The following is a 16,703-nucleotide window of genomic DNA, read 5'->3' as shown; positions in this document are numbered from 1 at the left end:
TGTGTTCTTACCTGTTTCGAGTATATAGAACAGCATATTGTTCAGTAGAATTTCTGCAGTGATGAACATGTGGCTGCTGAGCTTCCAGTGCGACTGGTACAACTGAGGAACTGAATTTTAAACTCTTATTTAATTTTAATTAATTCAGCTTTAAATTGAAATAGTCCCGTGTGGCTGGTAGTTCCTGTGTTAGACAGTGCAGGTGTAGACATGCTGTGTAAGTATTTGTAGTAGTAGCTGTGGCAGTCATGGCTCACACTTGTGGAGGGCTTACTGCAAGGCAGGTGTTGCTTGAAACTATCTACGTATATTTAGTCCTCACAACAACCCTTTGAGGTTTGTGCTATTATCTTCACCTTATTGATGACAAAACTAAAGCCCAGAAGATTAATTGAGCCACGTAAGGTTATATAAATAGGAAGCAGCAGAGCTGCAATTTATAGCCAGAACTCTGGCTCCAGACTTGTGCTTTGAACTGCAGGCAGGCCATGCTGTGTGTGTGGTTTTGATAGGCACAGGTTTCGGTCATCGCGGTTCAGTTCATAACAGCCATTCCCCAGCAACACCAGAACTGCAGTTCCCACAGGGCAGTCACCATAGCTGCATAAAGTACGGTTCCCTCCAGCTCTTTAATTCACAGGTTGCTGTGTAATGACAGGTGCTGTAGATGATCGGCCACACTGCCTCCTTCCAGGCCACCGGAGATGGCCACTGTACGTCTGTTACCAGTTCTCAGCAGACAGCAAAGTGCGCAGTTGTGCTGCCTCCTTATCTCCCAGTGACAAACCCTACTGACATTTTACAACAAATGGTTGATCGGGAAGGGATTGGTCGATAAAAATGAAAGTGTGTCCAAAACCAGAAAGCTCTAACACTGGAAGTGAAATGCAAATCCAACAAATGGAGAGTGACAGAAGCTGGCTGTGGGGATGTAGGCCCTGCTGCTGTTTGAAACTCAAGAGTAACTTGGTGGAGGGGAGCTTACCAACATAGGTGAGAAAGTGTGAAGAAAAGCAAGAGATGTCTCAAAGAAGTACTGCTCAGAGAACCTCAGAGATGTTTCATGATGTGGACGGTGCAAAGGAAAAAACATCAGAAGTTGATTCACAGTTAGAAAGGAGCAGGATAATCTGTCAGAGCACAGAAAAGAGGCTTGATTCATATTGTAAATTTTACAACAAAAAAGAAGGCAAACACTCTTGATCAGTTTTTCTACAAAGAAATATAGCATTTTAATTTTAAATGTTTCTGATGCTTTAAGTTGTATATTAAATATTCTTTGTACTTTAAAAATTTTTGTTATTCGTTCATAAGCAACAATAGTGAGTTTTTGATGTTTGAACAAAAATTTCTGGGTATCACAGAACAAGTGCGATCTTCCCATTGATGATCAGATGCTCTTGCTGTGTTTTAGCTCGCACAGCTGCTGTCACAGTCCTGCACGCTGTGCAAAGCAAGGCCTGCCCGTGGGGTGTTGTCCCGCCTCTCTGAGTAGTAAGACACTGGTCATCGATTCACGCAGCAACTTTTAGTCAGGCATTTATCTGTAAGCATTTATCGAGCACGTTTGCTTTATCCTAGGGATATAAAAATAAAACGTGTGCTTTACCTCTGGAGATTATGGCTGAATGGAAGATACACACACATATTCAGGTGATCAGATGATGGTGTGATAATACTGCTCTGGTGGGAGTCCTCAGCTGTGGCTAAAGCCCACAAAAGGGGAAGCCAGCCAAAAAGTTGAATGCAGAGAATACCAGGGAAGGTTACAGGAACCTTAAGAGAGGAGCAGGAAGTAGCCGGACAAGCAGAGGCTGGCGGTGGGCAGCTGAGTGGAGGGGGGCAGGAATGTCCCAGCAGGGCCAGCGCGTGAGTTCAGAGCGGAGATAGGCCGTAGCCCAGGAAGCAGGGTCCAGTGTGGCTATATGCAGATAGGAGAGGTGTGGCCTCAGGGTAGACGGGGTCTGCCCCTGACCAACTTGCTGTGCAGTAGTGTGGAATCTGTCTTTATTCTCAAGACAAATAGTGAGCCATCGAAGGAGTTTCAATAACGGAACGATAGGAGATTTTTAAAGAGCAGTCTGCCATCTGTGTAGGGAATGGATGAGAAGGGAGGTACGTCAGAGGCAAGAAGGGAACAGCCAGAAGTGGATGGTAGGCATGTTACGCCGTGTCAGCAGTCATGTGTGCATGTTACGCCGTGTCAGCAGTCATGTGTGTAGTAGTGGAATAAAGTAATGTAAGGGTGACGTGGCTGCTAATGAAGGTATAGCAAGTGGCAGGTGAGAAAGGGGAAGGGACAGGGAAGGTTTGATGTGTTACACAGGGAAAAGGAAGTAGTCGTTGGTGACTTACAGATGTCCGGCCTCAGATGGATGAAGAAGCATGTTTGGGGCATAAGGAGAGGCATGGAGATGAGAACATTCAGTTCAACTTAGAGCACGTTGAATTTGAGATTCCTGAGGGGCGTGCCGATGGCGTTCTTGCTGGCTCTTCCTGTGTCCCACTGCGTCACGCTGGGCAAGTTGAAGAACCCCTGTGCCTCAGTTGCCTCCAACATAAAACGGGGGTAAAAACAGTGCCTGTCTTACAGCGACATAGCCATGTGCAGGTCAACTAATACACAGGAGGGTTTTAGAATCGCACCTGGCATAGCATCAGTGCTTCATGTCATTATTAGCTGTCATTATTGTATGTCTAGTGAAAATATTTTTAAGGATTGGTCTTAACGCTCGCAGACACATCTTGAAACACAGATTTGGGAGTCACCAGCATGAAGATGGTCGTTGAACAAACAGGATTGAATGATTTAACCCAAGTACTACGTGCAAAATGAAAGAAGAAAGCTAAGGATTTGGAACACTAGGGAATATCCAGAAGGGCCAGGATGTGGAAAAGAAACTGACATTTACTCAGTGGCTGGCCAGCAAATATTTCACAATGGGCATTCAAAAAAAAAAAAAGAAGAAGAGGAAGAGGAGGCGGAAGTGGAGAGAGAGAGAGACAGAGAGAGCCAGAGAGAGAAAGAAAGAAAGGAAAGAAAGGAAGAAAATTAGCCCTCATATTAGCATTTCCCAATTTCCAAGGTGTAAATACTCCCACTGGAGTTGGTTTCAAGCTGCCAGCTCAACTTGGAGATGAAGAGATGCTGGCAGCTGCTTTTGAGAAGGGCCCGTGCTGACGTCAGCTCTTCCTCATCGCCCAGGTTCCAGTTCTGGATACTCCACATAGAGGTCGGGCGCGGTGCTGGGAACAGGCTTTCCGTGCTGTTAATGATCTTGTCCGTGTAGCATCATTATGGTAGAGCCAACAGCCTATCTAGTCATTTTCTAGTCTGTTGAAATTGAGGTAGTTAAGTCTCTTTGTGAATTTGTACATTTTAGAGTTACCCTCATTTTCCAGGCGCCCTGATGTTTCGCTTCCTAATCTCATTCAACTTGCTTATTCCTGGGATACGTTGCGCTGTCGTGGGTGGGGCAGCCGGTGAGGGGCGTTCCTTCTATCCTGCCTCTGACCTCTCCATTCCCATCTAGCAGAGAGCAGGTTAGAAATCACTTCCGTGGTCTGTCTCCAGTGTCAGTACCAAGGAAAGGACCAAATGGTCACTTTGAAATAAGAGAAAGCATAATATTTACTTTAAATAAACATGCTTGAAATTATAAGATACCATTAGAATTACAGGACTAGGTCTTCTAGACGACAGGAGTTCCTGGCACATGTAAAAAAGCTTGTTCCCTTGTTAAGGATGTAAGATCACTGGGCAGGTGTGAGTTCCACTGATTGGGGTGTAATGCTGGCTGGACTTTACTTCCCATCTTGCACCGTAGGAAAATTTTTCTGCTCCACAGACCCGACTGCACAGGTGGCAGCCACGCTGTGTTCACAACAGCATTGCTGTTAGTTCTTGCAGTTCCTGTGTGACTGAGACAGTGAGAGGCATTGTCCAAATTCACTGGTGTTGGAGACCATCTTTGGGTGAGGAGAAAGGACCAAGTTCCAGACCTTCGTTTGCCCAAGGCTGCCAAATGTAGATCAGGATTTGTTCTGCAGCCTCTGAGGCCAGAGTCATGGCCATCCACTCCAGTTAGATTTACTCTGTGGCTGGACCCTGATGTTCAGACCCCTACCAGCTGCCTTAAAATTGGGTGTTCTTGGTGTGAGAATGTGTGTGGATTAGCACACGGGGGTTTTTATGGGATGACCTTTGTTGATGCCTTCCTGGTGGCATTATCTGTGACATTAGCCTCACGTGTAAAGAGCACCCCTTTTCTTTCATAATTTTGTTGTCTTATTAGTAGCCCTAGAGGAGAAAGACGTAAAATGCATTTTGTGAGCTACTGGTGATTTTTCTCTATTTGCACAAATCTTGGTTTCACTGCCCTCATGTATTTTATTACTGAATATATTATCTAAATGTATTTTATTACTGAATATATTATCTAATAATCAGAGTTAGGAACTTCAGTTTTATTGTGAATACAGTAAAATTGACAACAGAACAATAATTTATAGACAGAAGTTATCTCTAAATTAAATATTATAATCTCATAACTTACAATTTCTCAGTAACTTATTTCTCAGTATAAATTAAAATTCTCAACATATAAGCACATAAATTTTGGCATAAACTTATAATTTTATAGTTTATAATTTTTCACACATAAATTTTTCTCTCTGTCTCTGTTTTATTTAATTATAAGTGGGTTTTCTTCCTGTACCTGTTTTCATACTTTTTAGAGGAGTTAAAATTATTAGTTGATAATATTTTACAACTTTAAAAATAAGATGAGAAAAATCTAATTTTGAACTCATACTTTTAGCCTCAAATTTCATTATACTAAAAACTAATAAAAAATGTAAAAACACAGTGCTTGGTGATTTAACATCCAAATCTAACATATAAGTAATTAACCTTTTAAAAAGATTCAGGCTCCTGTACATACCTATTCATTTATGAGCCTCAATTCATGAAATTTGTATTTTTTAAATGATAAATACTTTAAAATAATTTTCTTTGACCGCAGAAAGTTTTAGCCCGACCAGATTTGAAATCCTAATTCAGCCTCCAGTATGTGGTATGGTGGCAAGAAGGAAATATATTTTTTCTCATCTTATAGTAGAAATGTAGTATTCTGCATTAAATAGCGTGTGGTGACAACAGTTATCCTGACAAAACAAAGTTTTTATATCAGGCCTTTAAAATTTCAACAGAATTTAAACATTATTTAGATAAAACAATCATGTTACAAAGATGACTTTTAACAGGATGAGGCCACCCACGGTGTGCACTAGAGAATATTGCATGCGAGCCACCCAGTGAGACTGAGGCAAGTTTTTCATCTTTGCTTAAAGTATAGTCACTAGACCAGATAGTGCAGAAACTTTTTACAAGCAGCGATCAAACAACCGAAAGCAGTTTATCTTTTTTCTCTCCTTTCGTTGTGGTTAATTAAAACTAATTCACAAGTTGCAAAATTTAAACTATTTTTGTACACAGCAAATTTTGCTTTAGATAAAGCAACTCTTTCATTACAGCAATTCATATAGTTTGAGGTCTTTTAGGTAAAAATTAAAAAAAAACCTAGGAAATGTGCAGCTCATGTATACTTTTACAAGAATTACTGATTTAAGAAATATGCTGCTGCGTTCACGTTTGTCATTTGTAAATTACTTACGTAATTTTCTTTGCCTGCTACGTAGAGATAATTCTGCCAAGAAATAGAATTTGTTTTAAATATTTCTTTTGAGCAACTTTTCTGAAAGTGATTTTCTTGTTTTGTTTATTATCCCATGTGTAGATATTGAGTCCACAGAGTTTAGCTAATGTACATGTGTGTGCACACACATGCATATGTATGTGTTTTACCCTATTGTATGAAGTTCTGAAATAACCTCAGGGCCCATAATGGCTACAACATTTAGAAGAATAACGAAAATAAATGTAGGTTCACAGTAGAGAATTTATTTGGGCATGGTAAATATGGTTGTTTTTATATTGGATACCATTCTTAACATATGAAAAGACTTAGGCAAAATGGAAATTTTATTTTAGCAAACCATAAAAGAGACCCTAACCTTAAAACAGTCTGTTGAGTTTTCATGTAAAACTACAATAGCAGTCTTCACATTTTGTTTCTAGTGCCCAGTTACACATTTTCTGATGAAAATCAGCTTTCATCTCAGTTTCCTTTCCTCCCTTTAAAACAGGAGCAAGTAATACTGCGGACACATTGTTTCAAGAAGTACTAGGTCGGAAAGACAAGGCAGATTCCACTAGAAATGCACTCAATGTGCTTCAGCGATTTAAGTTTCTTTTCAACCTTCCTCTAAATATTGAAAGGAATATTCAAAAGGTAGAGTACATATTTATTTATGTACATATGGTTATAGATGTCATACATTTTTAAGATTTTTTAAGATGTTTTTTATATTAACCAAATGTCTTCATTTTGCTTTAATGATAGTTTTCAAAATGTTTCTTTATTTTAAAGGGTGATTATGATGTGGTTATTAATGATTATGAAAAGGCCAAGTCACTTTTTGGGAAAACGGAGGTGCAAGTTTTCAAGAAATGTAAGATTCATTTATTACTTTTAGATCTTCTACTTTCCTTTTATAGGAAGAATGTGGAATGTGTTCTGCAAAGAATGTTATATGAGTTTTAGTTTTTGTTTATATGAGGCTCTCTTTAAAATGTAAAACAATTACTTCAGAAATAACAGGAAGACTTTTCTTATTTGATACGTAGTGAAAATGAGCAACCGTGACTAGGTTGTTAGCCTGAGACATTCTTTGCCATTTGTTAACCGCAATGCTATTAAAGAGTCTTAGTTTACTGGAAAGAATCAATGACAAGTATTTTATAGAGATGGAAACCTACATTTTAATCTTCCCATCTTCAGAGAGACCAATAGACTTATGAATTCTTAACTCATTTAAAGGAAACTCAACATCTTTTGAAATTATTTCCAATGCCAGAGTTACAGAAAAATATAAAAGTTTAAAATGCTTTTTGGTTAAAGCCTGATCCACCAGGAGAAATATCACAGGGCTTTATTAAATTTAAAAATGAAATCTGTAGGGACTCAGAAAACTAAATTTAGTGTTTTATTGTGGTAAAATATACATACAGTGAAGTGTGCAGACCTTACATGTTAGAGGTCAGTGAGTTTTGACGAATACAATCACCCTTGTAACCTACACCTGAGGCAGTGTCCTGATGACTGTAGACAGGGCCCTGGTGCCTCTGTGTTAGTCAGCCCTCACCCCACTAAAGCAACTACTATTCTGCTTTCTGAAATTTGATTTTAAATTTTCATTCTGTAAATCTTGTGTATTCTTTTCTTTTTAAATAGATTATGCTGAAGTAGAAACAAGGATTGAAGCTTTAAGAGAATTACTTCTGGATAAATTGCTTGAGACACCATCAACCTTACATGACCAGAAGCGTTACATAAGGTAAATCTTCTGCAAACATTTTGCTGAATCATTTGTATCTGTTTGGTACTGGATGTATCATGTAACCTTAAGGCTAACTTGAGGGACTTTAGGAGATTATGAAACGGTGAAGGGGAAGACAAATAGCAGAAATTTAGAGGTGTCTGGTGTAGGACATCAGAATTCTTTTGAATACTAATAGATTTGGGAGTAGTTATGGAGTTACTTTTTAAGACAACTCTGCCATTTTCGGGAACGGAAAAGTAGTCTCAACCTCTTCCTCCTGCGAGCAAGGGGTACCTCGCCTAGGGGGATGGTGTGGGTGCCCATATGCTGTGAAGAGGGGCTCCCTGCGTGGCTGAAAGCAGAACACTGCCACACACTGGGTGGGAAGTGCGTTACGCCACAAGATGTGCTGCTGCTTAACAGTAGAGTAAGTTCTGGAAGGTTTTAGCCTGGAATAGCTTTCTGATTTCCAGGCCTTTAGTGGTCAGTGAGAGAGAAATAAAGTCACCAAGTGAGCATACTTTTTAAAAAATTGTAGTAATATTGGGCCAGGCACGGTGGCTCATGCCTGTAATCCCAGCACAGCACTTTGGGAGGTCGAGGCGGGCGAATCACTAGGTCAGGAGTTCGAGACCAGCCTGACCAACGTGGTGAAACCCCATCTCTACTGAAAATAGAAAAACCAGCTGGGCATGGTGCTGTGTGCCTGTAATCCCAGCTACTCAGGGGGCTGAGGCAGGAGAATCCCTTGAACCTGGGAGGCGGAGGTTGCAGTGAGCCGAGATCTCACGCCACTGCACTCCCAGCCTGGGCAACAGAGTGAGACTCCGTCTCAAAAAAAAAAATTGCAGTAATATTAAGAGAGGTGAATTTCACAGGATATGAAGAGAAGGCCTTAGAGCGAAACAGTATCACATAATGGGAACTAGCTGTTAACTTTGGGCAACTGACTTGAGTTCTGTTTTTCAGTTTCTTCATCTGTGAAATGGACATGGTAATCAAATCTGCATCTCAGGGTAGTTGCAGAGATAATCAGAAATACATTTAAGGATTTAATACCTCCCCCGGCACATACAAAGTAGTCCATAAATTTTATATGCATGTAGTTTATGTCAGGATTTGGAGATAAAGCGTATAAATTTTAAGGTTTTTATATCTGTGATTAAAAATACTAACCTCATTTTCTGCTAGGAGTTTTTGAGTTTGGCCTTTGTTCTCAGAATAACTTATTTTCCAAACTTAATGGTTTTTCCCCTTGAATTAGTGACATTGACTGAGTATCCAGTGGCTGTAAAATGACAGTAGACTCTGTATTTATGAATTTAGCTGTGGTCCCGTGTGATTTTTGAAAATAATGTCTCAGGAATAGGCACGGTGGCCCAGACCTGTGATCCCAGCACTTTGGGAGGCCAAAGTAGAAGGATTGTTTGAGTCTACGAGTTCAAGACTAGCCTGGGCAACATAGCAGCACCTGGTCTCTGCAAAAAATCAACAGTGAGCCAGATGTGGGGATGCACGCCTGTCGTCCCAGCTACTCAGGAGGCTGAGGCAGTAGGATCTCTTGAGGAGCCCAGGAGTTTGACGCTGCAGTGAGATGTAATTGTACCACTGCACTCGAGCCTGGGTGACAGCAAGATCCTGTCTCTGAAAAGAAAAGACTGTCTCGGAAAGAGGGTCTGGCCTGAAAGCTGCTGTGTGTGCAGTTGTGAACGGGGAAAGGATCCGCACCTGGACCTGTGTCCTAGTGACGAGGCGTACGGCGGGAGTATGAGCTGTCGTCCCTGGCAGCATACTAGTATTGCCCAGGAGGAAGCCAGCAGAGGCACTGGCGGTGGGATAAAGAGAGGGCACTGTGATTGCAGGCTGCCACCCCTGCACGTGTGCGGCGTGCTCAGGCACTGTGTGGGATGTGTTCTTCGTGTCCTCTCTAATCCTGATCACCACCACGAAAGGACGCTTGTGTGGTGCCCATTGGACAGATGAAAACACCGAAGCTTGCCCAGCACACACAATGACTAGGGGGATGGGATGCCTGTTTGGCTTCAGAGCCCACCCTTGCTTCTCTCTAAGCTGCCTTCATAAGAACGAATGTATGTGGGGTTTTTCCTGGTTTGTGGAATCCTCGAAATTTAAAGCTGGAAATAAACTACACGTTAGTTATCCCACTGCTCTATTTTCTACCTAGAAAGCTACAGAGTTCCAGGGAGGCTGAGCGTCACGTCCAGGACACGCAGCTGGGTAGCGTCAGACGTCCTGAGGCTGCTGCTTCCTGCTCTGCTCCTTCGCTGTGTGTGCTTTGTGTATTTCTGACCTGTTTACACTTGTTATTTTAAACTTGCCTATAGTAATGTGTTAACTCTTACTGAGTGTACAGATTCTTTATGTTGTGAGTCACCATGTGAATGGATAACTCGAGCAGTTCTTATGACTATGTAACTTACTGGATATCCTTTAAAAGGTGGTGGTGCCAAAAAAGATTCTTTTAAGTAGCCTTTTAACTACTATTTTTCCTGTCATCTTAAAGGCAAAAGAGCAAAAATATAAACAAGTCAACAATAATTTATGTATTTTTTAATGATTATTTTATGATGCTTTGAGAAAATACTGAGCAATCGTTGCCTTTTTAAATTAAATGTTTAGTCACTAAGAAATAGAAAAATAAGATCAGAACCGGGTCAAATACCTGTTGGACTTTGAAATTTGTGAACATCAAGTAGGAATAGAGATAGCTTTATCATGAACAAAAATGTATTCATTTTCTTACATAGTTCAAATTATGCACAGTAGAAGGGAAAATCAGATTACCACTATATTGTCTATTGTTCACAATTTTTTCCAATATCGTTCACTATTTTATCTAATTTAAACCTTCCCAGTTCTTCTCCCTCTCCTTATTTCTGCCTTGATGCTGGCAGGAAGCAAAGCTCTGCATATCCCTTTCCACAGCAGTGTAGCTGTGAGAAGATCATGTCAGAATATGACTAAAAACTTTCTTAATTCTTAAATTTTAAAATACTGAGCCTGTGTTCATCATAATTAACATTCTTTACATTGCTTTTTAATCTAAAAAGCCTTTTTAAAAAGTGTTCTTAATATGCAGTTTTAAAAGAAATGGCGGTAACATGTATTGCTCTAAACAAAGAGCTTTGAAATGGAACTTATTTTTAGCTGCATCCTAAAAGTAAACAAGAAACTTATTTGAAGAGCCCAGCACAAGTTGTCATACTTTTGAACTGCGTCTAGAATTTCTAAGAGAACAACTTTATCTTGCTTTGTAAAACTCTTATAAACTCCTTTACCTTAGTGCCCGTTAATAAGATGATAGAAAAAGTCTTTTGTTACTAAGTTTTGCAAGGACACAGTCAACATTTTAAAGAGACGTCTAATGTAAAAAGTTACTAAGCAAAGCTTATTGGTTCCTCTAGCTGTACTCCTGGAAAAGGAACCCTTGTACTGAACTGTCTACATTCCTGTTGAGTAATTTAACATTAAAAGGAACACCGTCCCTAAAAGAATATCTCTGTATTTTACTGCTAATACCGAATCTGAGGGCTACGTGAGTGGAAGTGTTGGGAGAAAGCATTGCAGAGGTGTTTGGAGGCGAAACAAGCCTATTTAGGGAGAACTGAAATGCGTTATCCCCAGCAGGAAAGCACAGAATCACTTCTTCGGGGAGAAGAGACACAACGTACTATTTGTTGTGTTTACCGTTCAGGTAATAGAAGAAGAAAGCCTGTGTGAGAGAAAGAATCAGATTGGATTTTGGAATCTGAAATGAATCGCCTGTGCCAAGCTAAATGGAACTGGTTAGATTGTAGTTTTTTCCTCAGGATGCTCTTCTTAAATGTAACTGGTTAGATTGTAGTTTTTTCCTCAGGACGCTCTTCTTATTTACGAGGAGGAGCCCTGGTGACTTCTTAATCTGGGCAAAGCTCTTCCTTCTAATTGAACCGCCACTTTCTCCGCACAGAAACACACCCTGTTTGCAGCTGCCGGTGGTCACAGGGAGGAGATGGCACTTCTTGGCCACCTCTGGGCAGCCTGAGTGCGGCCCCTCTGCAGATGCCTGGATATCCAGCTCCCCACAGCACCCAGGCCCTCCCCGTCCGCTGGGAATGTCAGTGTTCTCAGCATTTTATTTGTTGCTAACATATTACAAAGTGGATTTGTTTCTCCTCTGATTGGCTGCTGATTGAGATACCTGAGTAACACATGCTCACCACTGGAGGAATGGGCTGGAAGCGTGGGCACACCCCTGAGGGACTGAGGTCTGGCCCCAGGTCAGCCTGGAGCCATTGATGACATTTGCCACGGAACAGAAACCTCTAGACCAGAGACAAAGGACGGCATATGGCTTAACAACAGTTGTAAGACAATAAATTCATTTGGACATGTTCTTGGAGTTTATTTAATTGGATTTAGCTTGCTATATTTTATATTTTGTGAGGGCTGAGGGCCAAATCTTAAATAATATTTGACAGAAGTTTTTCTGTTGAAATATATTTAAATGGTCTCTATGGGTTTGGGTGTTTTATATACAAAGACTTGAAATATTTTAAGAATATTTAGGAACTAAGAAAAGCATCGAACTATACTGTATTTTCTAGGGAAATATTTTCTCAGTCATGAGTGTGGACTTTAGAGGTGAGTTGACTCCAAATCTCCTCACAGTTCGGTTGGCCCTCGTGTCGCTAGAAGCGGTGCCATGCTGCCATCTCGTGGCCGTGTTTCGTATCAGAAAGGAATTAACAAGCTGCGATTTAAAAACTATTTGCCCAGTGTCTGCTGGCTCCCACCTGTGTCCAATGTAATGACTCTGAACTCAGTAGAAAAACTCTGAGCTAAATGTAAATATAAAGAGAAATGCTCATCGAGTAGATGGATCACTGCAAATCGTCCTTGTCTTTTTACAGAGAGCTGTTCTTAATAGTTTTTTCATTTATGATATGAAAAAAAATTTTAAGCTCTGCTATTTATTTTTTGTTTGTTTGCTTGTTTGTTTGTTTGTTTGTTTTGAGATGGCGTCTCGCTCTGTCGCCCAGGCTGCGGTGCAGTGGTAAGATCTCCGCTCACTGCAACCTCTGCCTCTTGGGTTCAAGTGATTCTCCCGCCTCAGCCGCCCGAGTAGCTGGGATTACAGGCGCACACCAACACCCTTTGCTAATTTTTGTATTTTTAGTAGTGACGGGGTTGCAGCACATTGGCCAGGCTGGTCTCAAACTCCTGACCTCAGGTGATCACCCACCTCAGCCTCCCAAAGTGCTGGGATTACAAGCAGGAGCCATCTCACTTAGCTAAGAAATTTGAATATATTTCATTGAGAACTAAATATTAAAGACTAATCTTTGACAGGGGACAAGACTAATTGATATAATTGTAGCCTTTAAAAAGTAATGATTTTAAAATATGCCAGCATTTCCCTTTGGCCTCAACCTTGGACTTGCTTTTTCAGGTACCTGTCTGACCTTCATACCCCTGGTGACCCTGCGTGGCAATGCATCGGAGCCCAGCACAAGTGGATCCTGCAGCTCATGCACAGCTGCAAAGAGGGCTACGTGAAAGACCTGAAAGGCAAGGATTTCTCTTCCAGTGTATTATGTGATTCCTTCATGTCATTTAAATACATTTTGGGAATGTTTTAATGATGAAGGCAATGACTACCGATCGTCTTTTGTTTCTTTTGTGGGTTTTTTGGCCACTGGTTAGCATTGTACTGATGAAAAGGGACAGCTCTTGTATCGTGTCTGTTTTGTGGTTGATGGGCAGTGTTGGCGTTTCGGGGCAGGCAGTGTGATGCTGAGGAAGTGACATCGGTCTTTGGTAACTGCCAGTCTGTACATCGTTTCGCCACGTGTATGTTGAGTCCTGCTGTGTGCCGTGCGCTGCACCCAGTGCTAGCAAGACGGAGCCACTGCCTCCCGGAGTTACTGCTGGAGGAAGGGAAAGCCACGAGGCATGTAACTAACCAAACAAATGCTGGGACAGGTGAGGAAAAGAAAAAAGAAAATCAGGATGTTCCAAAAGGGAGTGACTGAGGAGAATGCTTTAGATGGCTGGTGTGGGACTGTCTCAGAAAAGCCTCCATATTAGAACTGGAAGGATGAAAAGTGCCTACTAGCCACCTCCGCCTGAGAAAGGGGCCACCTGTGTGGCGGCCCTGAGGGAAGCTGGGGGAGAGAAGTCAAAGGTGTGTTTGCATGCAGGTTTATTGGCTTTTGTTTGTATGCTGTCATTTGAAGAATATTGAGTATATTGAACGCCTGCTATGCTGCAGACACTGTTGGGTGCTAAAGTCACAGTAGTCAGGACAACAGACAAGGGCCTGGCTCATGCATGCTCACAAAGTAGTAGGGGAGACAGGGAACTAGCCAGCTGTTAGAATATGATGTGCTGTTTCCTATGACTGGGGAAGTTCCCAGTGACATCGGAGTGCTTAGGAGGAGCCTCTGATCCCGGGTTTTGAGGTCAGGGGAGTGACGTTCTGAGAGCTGAAGGAAGTGACATCTCTTTTGAGATCAGAAGGCTCTCTGCATTGGCCAGTTGAAATAGAGGAGGAAGGTATTTAAGACTGTTCCAGGAAGGGAGAATGTACACAGGTTACAAGCACGAAAAGCCCTCTGAATCCTGTGTGCCTGGAGCTTAGAGCGTGGAGGTGGAGTGAGGAGACAAACTTTCTTGGCCCCGTGACAAGTTCAGACTTCGCCCGGAGCGCGCTGGGGAGTCGGTGGCAGATTTTAAGCGGCGGCCAGTGGATTGGGGGAAGACCAGCTCAGACTTACTTTTGAAAAGATGACGACTCTGGCCGTCCGTGGTGGGTGGATGAGAGGGAGCAAGTCCAGAGCAGCGAAGCTGGTGAGGAGACAGGCACCCCACCTAGTGTGGAGGTGGTGGGCATGTGAGGAAGAGCACGGACTCTAGGGCCGTTCAGGAATAGAATTGATAGGGCTGGATGATGGACGAGTGAAGAGGAGGAGGGATGAGCAGTGATATCCAGATGGCTGACTGGCAGCCAGTTAGGGTGGTGGTGCCATTGAGTTAGGGACCATGGGGGAGAAAAGCGATTCTGCCCCTTTGTTTGGACAGCTTGACTTGGGGTTATCTGACATGGAAGTAGAGATGAAAGTAGTTGGATTTAGAGCCTGAGAAATTTGAGCATGGTGGGCGTACAGGTGGTCCCTTGGAACTCACGCATTTACCCAGGAAGATGAAAAAAGAAGCAAACCCAGGAAAGAGTCCTGACAAGTAACGTTTAAGGGACTGGTAGAGGAAGAGAAGCCTGTGAGGGGAACGAAGGAGGGTGGTCATGGCAGGAGGGAAACACGGAAGGGAGTGGTCAGCAAAATCCCTGAGACGAAGCAGAAGGTGAAAGAGAAACATCCTTGTGATTGCTCTCAGGCTGTTGGTGGTGACTCTGGCAAACGCAGGGTCAGTGGCCTGAGCCCCTAACTGGGTGACGTAAGGAGGGTCGTGGTCCTCATCAGGTCCCTGGGAGGATTCGGAGCTGTAACAGGAGAGCAGTCTTGGCAGAGAAGGAAGTACAATGGAGAGGTCGCCATTGTTTATTTCTAGCATAGTTTTGTCATGAATTAGTTGGCTTGGGTTTGAGGACTTTCCAGCTCTGATTCCATTTTTTCTAGTCTTGATATTTAAGAAAACCCAAATATCTCTGCTGAAGCCATGTCAACATCCCCATTAATGTTATTAATTATTTTAGATTTTTTAGCAAGTGAAAATGACAGCAAATGTTACACACAGTCTGTAGTCTTTGGGAATATTTAGAGAACCTTACATATTTATTTCTCTGTTGATTCCACTAATAATTTTTGAGTCTACTCTGTTCGGCAGAGCTCGCAACCTTAAGGACCCATCAGAGTCCACTGGGGCTTTTTAACAACCAATTCTCAATTCTTGGCCTTACCCCTTCCCTCCGTGCCAAGCACATTCTAGTCTGTGTGGCTGGAGCCCAGGCGTAGGCATTTTCAAGCTCCCAGGTGGTTCAGGTGCAGCCAGGGCTGATCACCAGGGCGCTGGGTGCCGTGCCTGGAGCAGGAAGTGCAGTGCGAGCTGGCCTCTTGGAGCTTGTCGTCTAGTGAGAAACACATCACCTAAAAAATCACGTAGGCATGTATTCGGTCAGGATAGTGAAAAGTGTGAGGAAGTGGGGAGTACAGAATTTATGAAAATGTGTGACAGGAGGGTGCAGTCTGGTTGAGGGGAAGTCCAGGGAAGTCTCCTAGAGGAGGTGAAATCTCAGTTGAACCTAAACGACGACAGTCACTTCCCTAGATAGGCACTGAGAAGCGTTCCAGACACTTTCAGGTGCCCAACAAATGTCACTGCTCTCCAGCAGAGGCGGTGATGAATGCAGTCACCATATTCACTGGGTACAGGTAGGATGTGTGGTCTGACCAGGATTTTCCTACTTAATCTGAATACATAATTTGGTATGAAAATATTTGAATTTCTGGAATATGTGTGTAATTTATGAAGACAACATAATTGGAAAAATTCCAGAAAATTTCATCTATCTTGTCATTTCTTTACCTAAATATCCATCACCAAAGGTCTGAATCTTTCTCAGAGATAGAGGGAAACACGCCTTCATCTTCCCTTCCCTGACGTCTTAATGTACTGCTATATATATTCATTCTAAATTGCTTGAAGTCAGCATTTTGGAAAAAGAAAAGGTGACAGAAGCTTTTGTGTAACTCACTCTGAGCGAGCTTGTTGTGTACCTTGTTCATCACTTGGGAAATAATTGAAAGAATGTGCATGAAATGGGAGCAGTGCCTCAGGTTACTTGCTTTACTTCATCTTTTCATTAGAAAGTGGAGGGCCGGTGCAGTGGCTCACGCCTGTAATCCCAACACTTCGGTAGGTTGAGGGAGGTGGATCACAAGGTCAGGAGTTTGAGACCAGCCTGGCCAACGTAGGGAAACGCCATCTCTACTGAAAATACAAAAATTAGCCAGGCGTGGTGGCACGTGCCTATAGGCCCAGCTACTCAGGAGGCTGAGGCAGGAGAATCACTTGAACCCAGGAGGCAGAGGTTATGGTGAGCCAAGATCATACCACTACACTCCAGCCTGGGCAACAGAGCAAGACTCCCATCTCAAAAAAAAAAGAAAAGGAGAAACAATTCCTTACAACTCTTTGAACTTTACAATTTTAATGTCAGTACAATATAAATGTCTTAAATTCACATTTTATTTTTTCTTTTGACATTCAGAACATGCTTAACTGTTCCCTGTGTCATTGTC

The 16,703-nt window shown here is 42.2% G+C and overlaps 1 protein-coding gene across 2 annotated transcripts in view; it reads left to right on the top strand.

Annotated features, from left to right (window-relative positions):
- The window catches only part of EXOC2 (exocyst complex component 2), a 203,884-nt gene that overhangs the window by 91,905 nt on the left and 95,276 nt on the right, over positions 1–16,703 (top strand). For both annotated transcript variants that reach the window (XM_025383676.1, XM_025383677.1), the window contains 4 exons: positions 6,208–6,353; positions 6,492–6,573; positions 7,356–7,458; positions 12,896–13,014. In XM_025383676.1, the coding sequence (XP_025239461.1) occupies positions 6,208–6,353; positions 6,492–6,573; positions 7,356–7,458; positions 12,896–13,014 (450 nt within the window). The remainder of the gene's footprint in view (positions 1–6,207; positions 6,354–6,491; positions 6,574–7,355; positions 7,459–12,895; positions 13,015–16,703) is intronic.

This window comes from Theropithecus gelada, chromosome 4, assembly GCF_003255815.1.
Source record: "Theropithecus gelada isolate Dixy chromosome 4, Tgel_1.0, whole genome shotgun sequence".
NCBI classification, from domain to species: Eukaryota; Metazoa; Chordata; class Mammalia; order Primates; family Cercopithecidae; genus Theropithecus; species Theropithecus gelada.
Note: the sequence above shows the minus strand (reverse complement) of the source record. Positions and strands in the feature narration are given on the sequence as shown.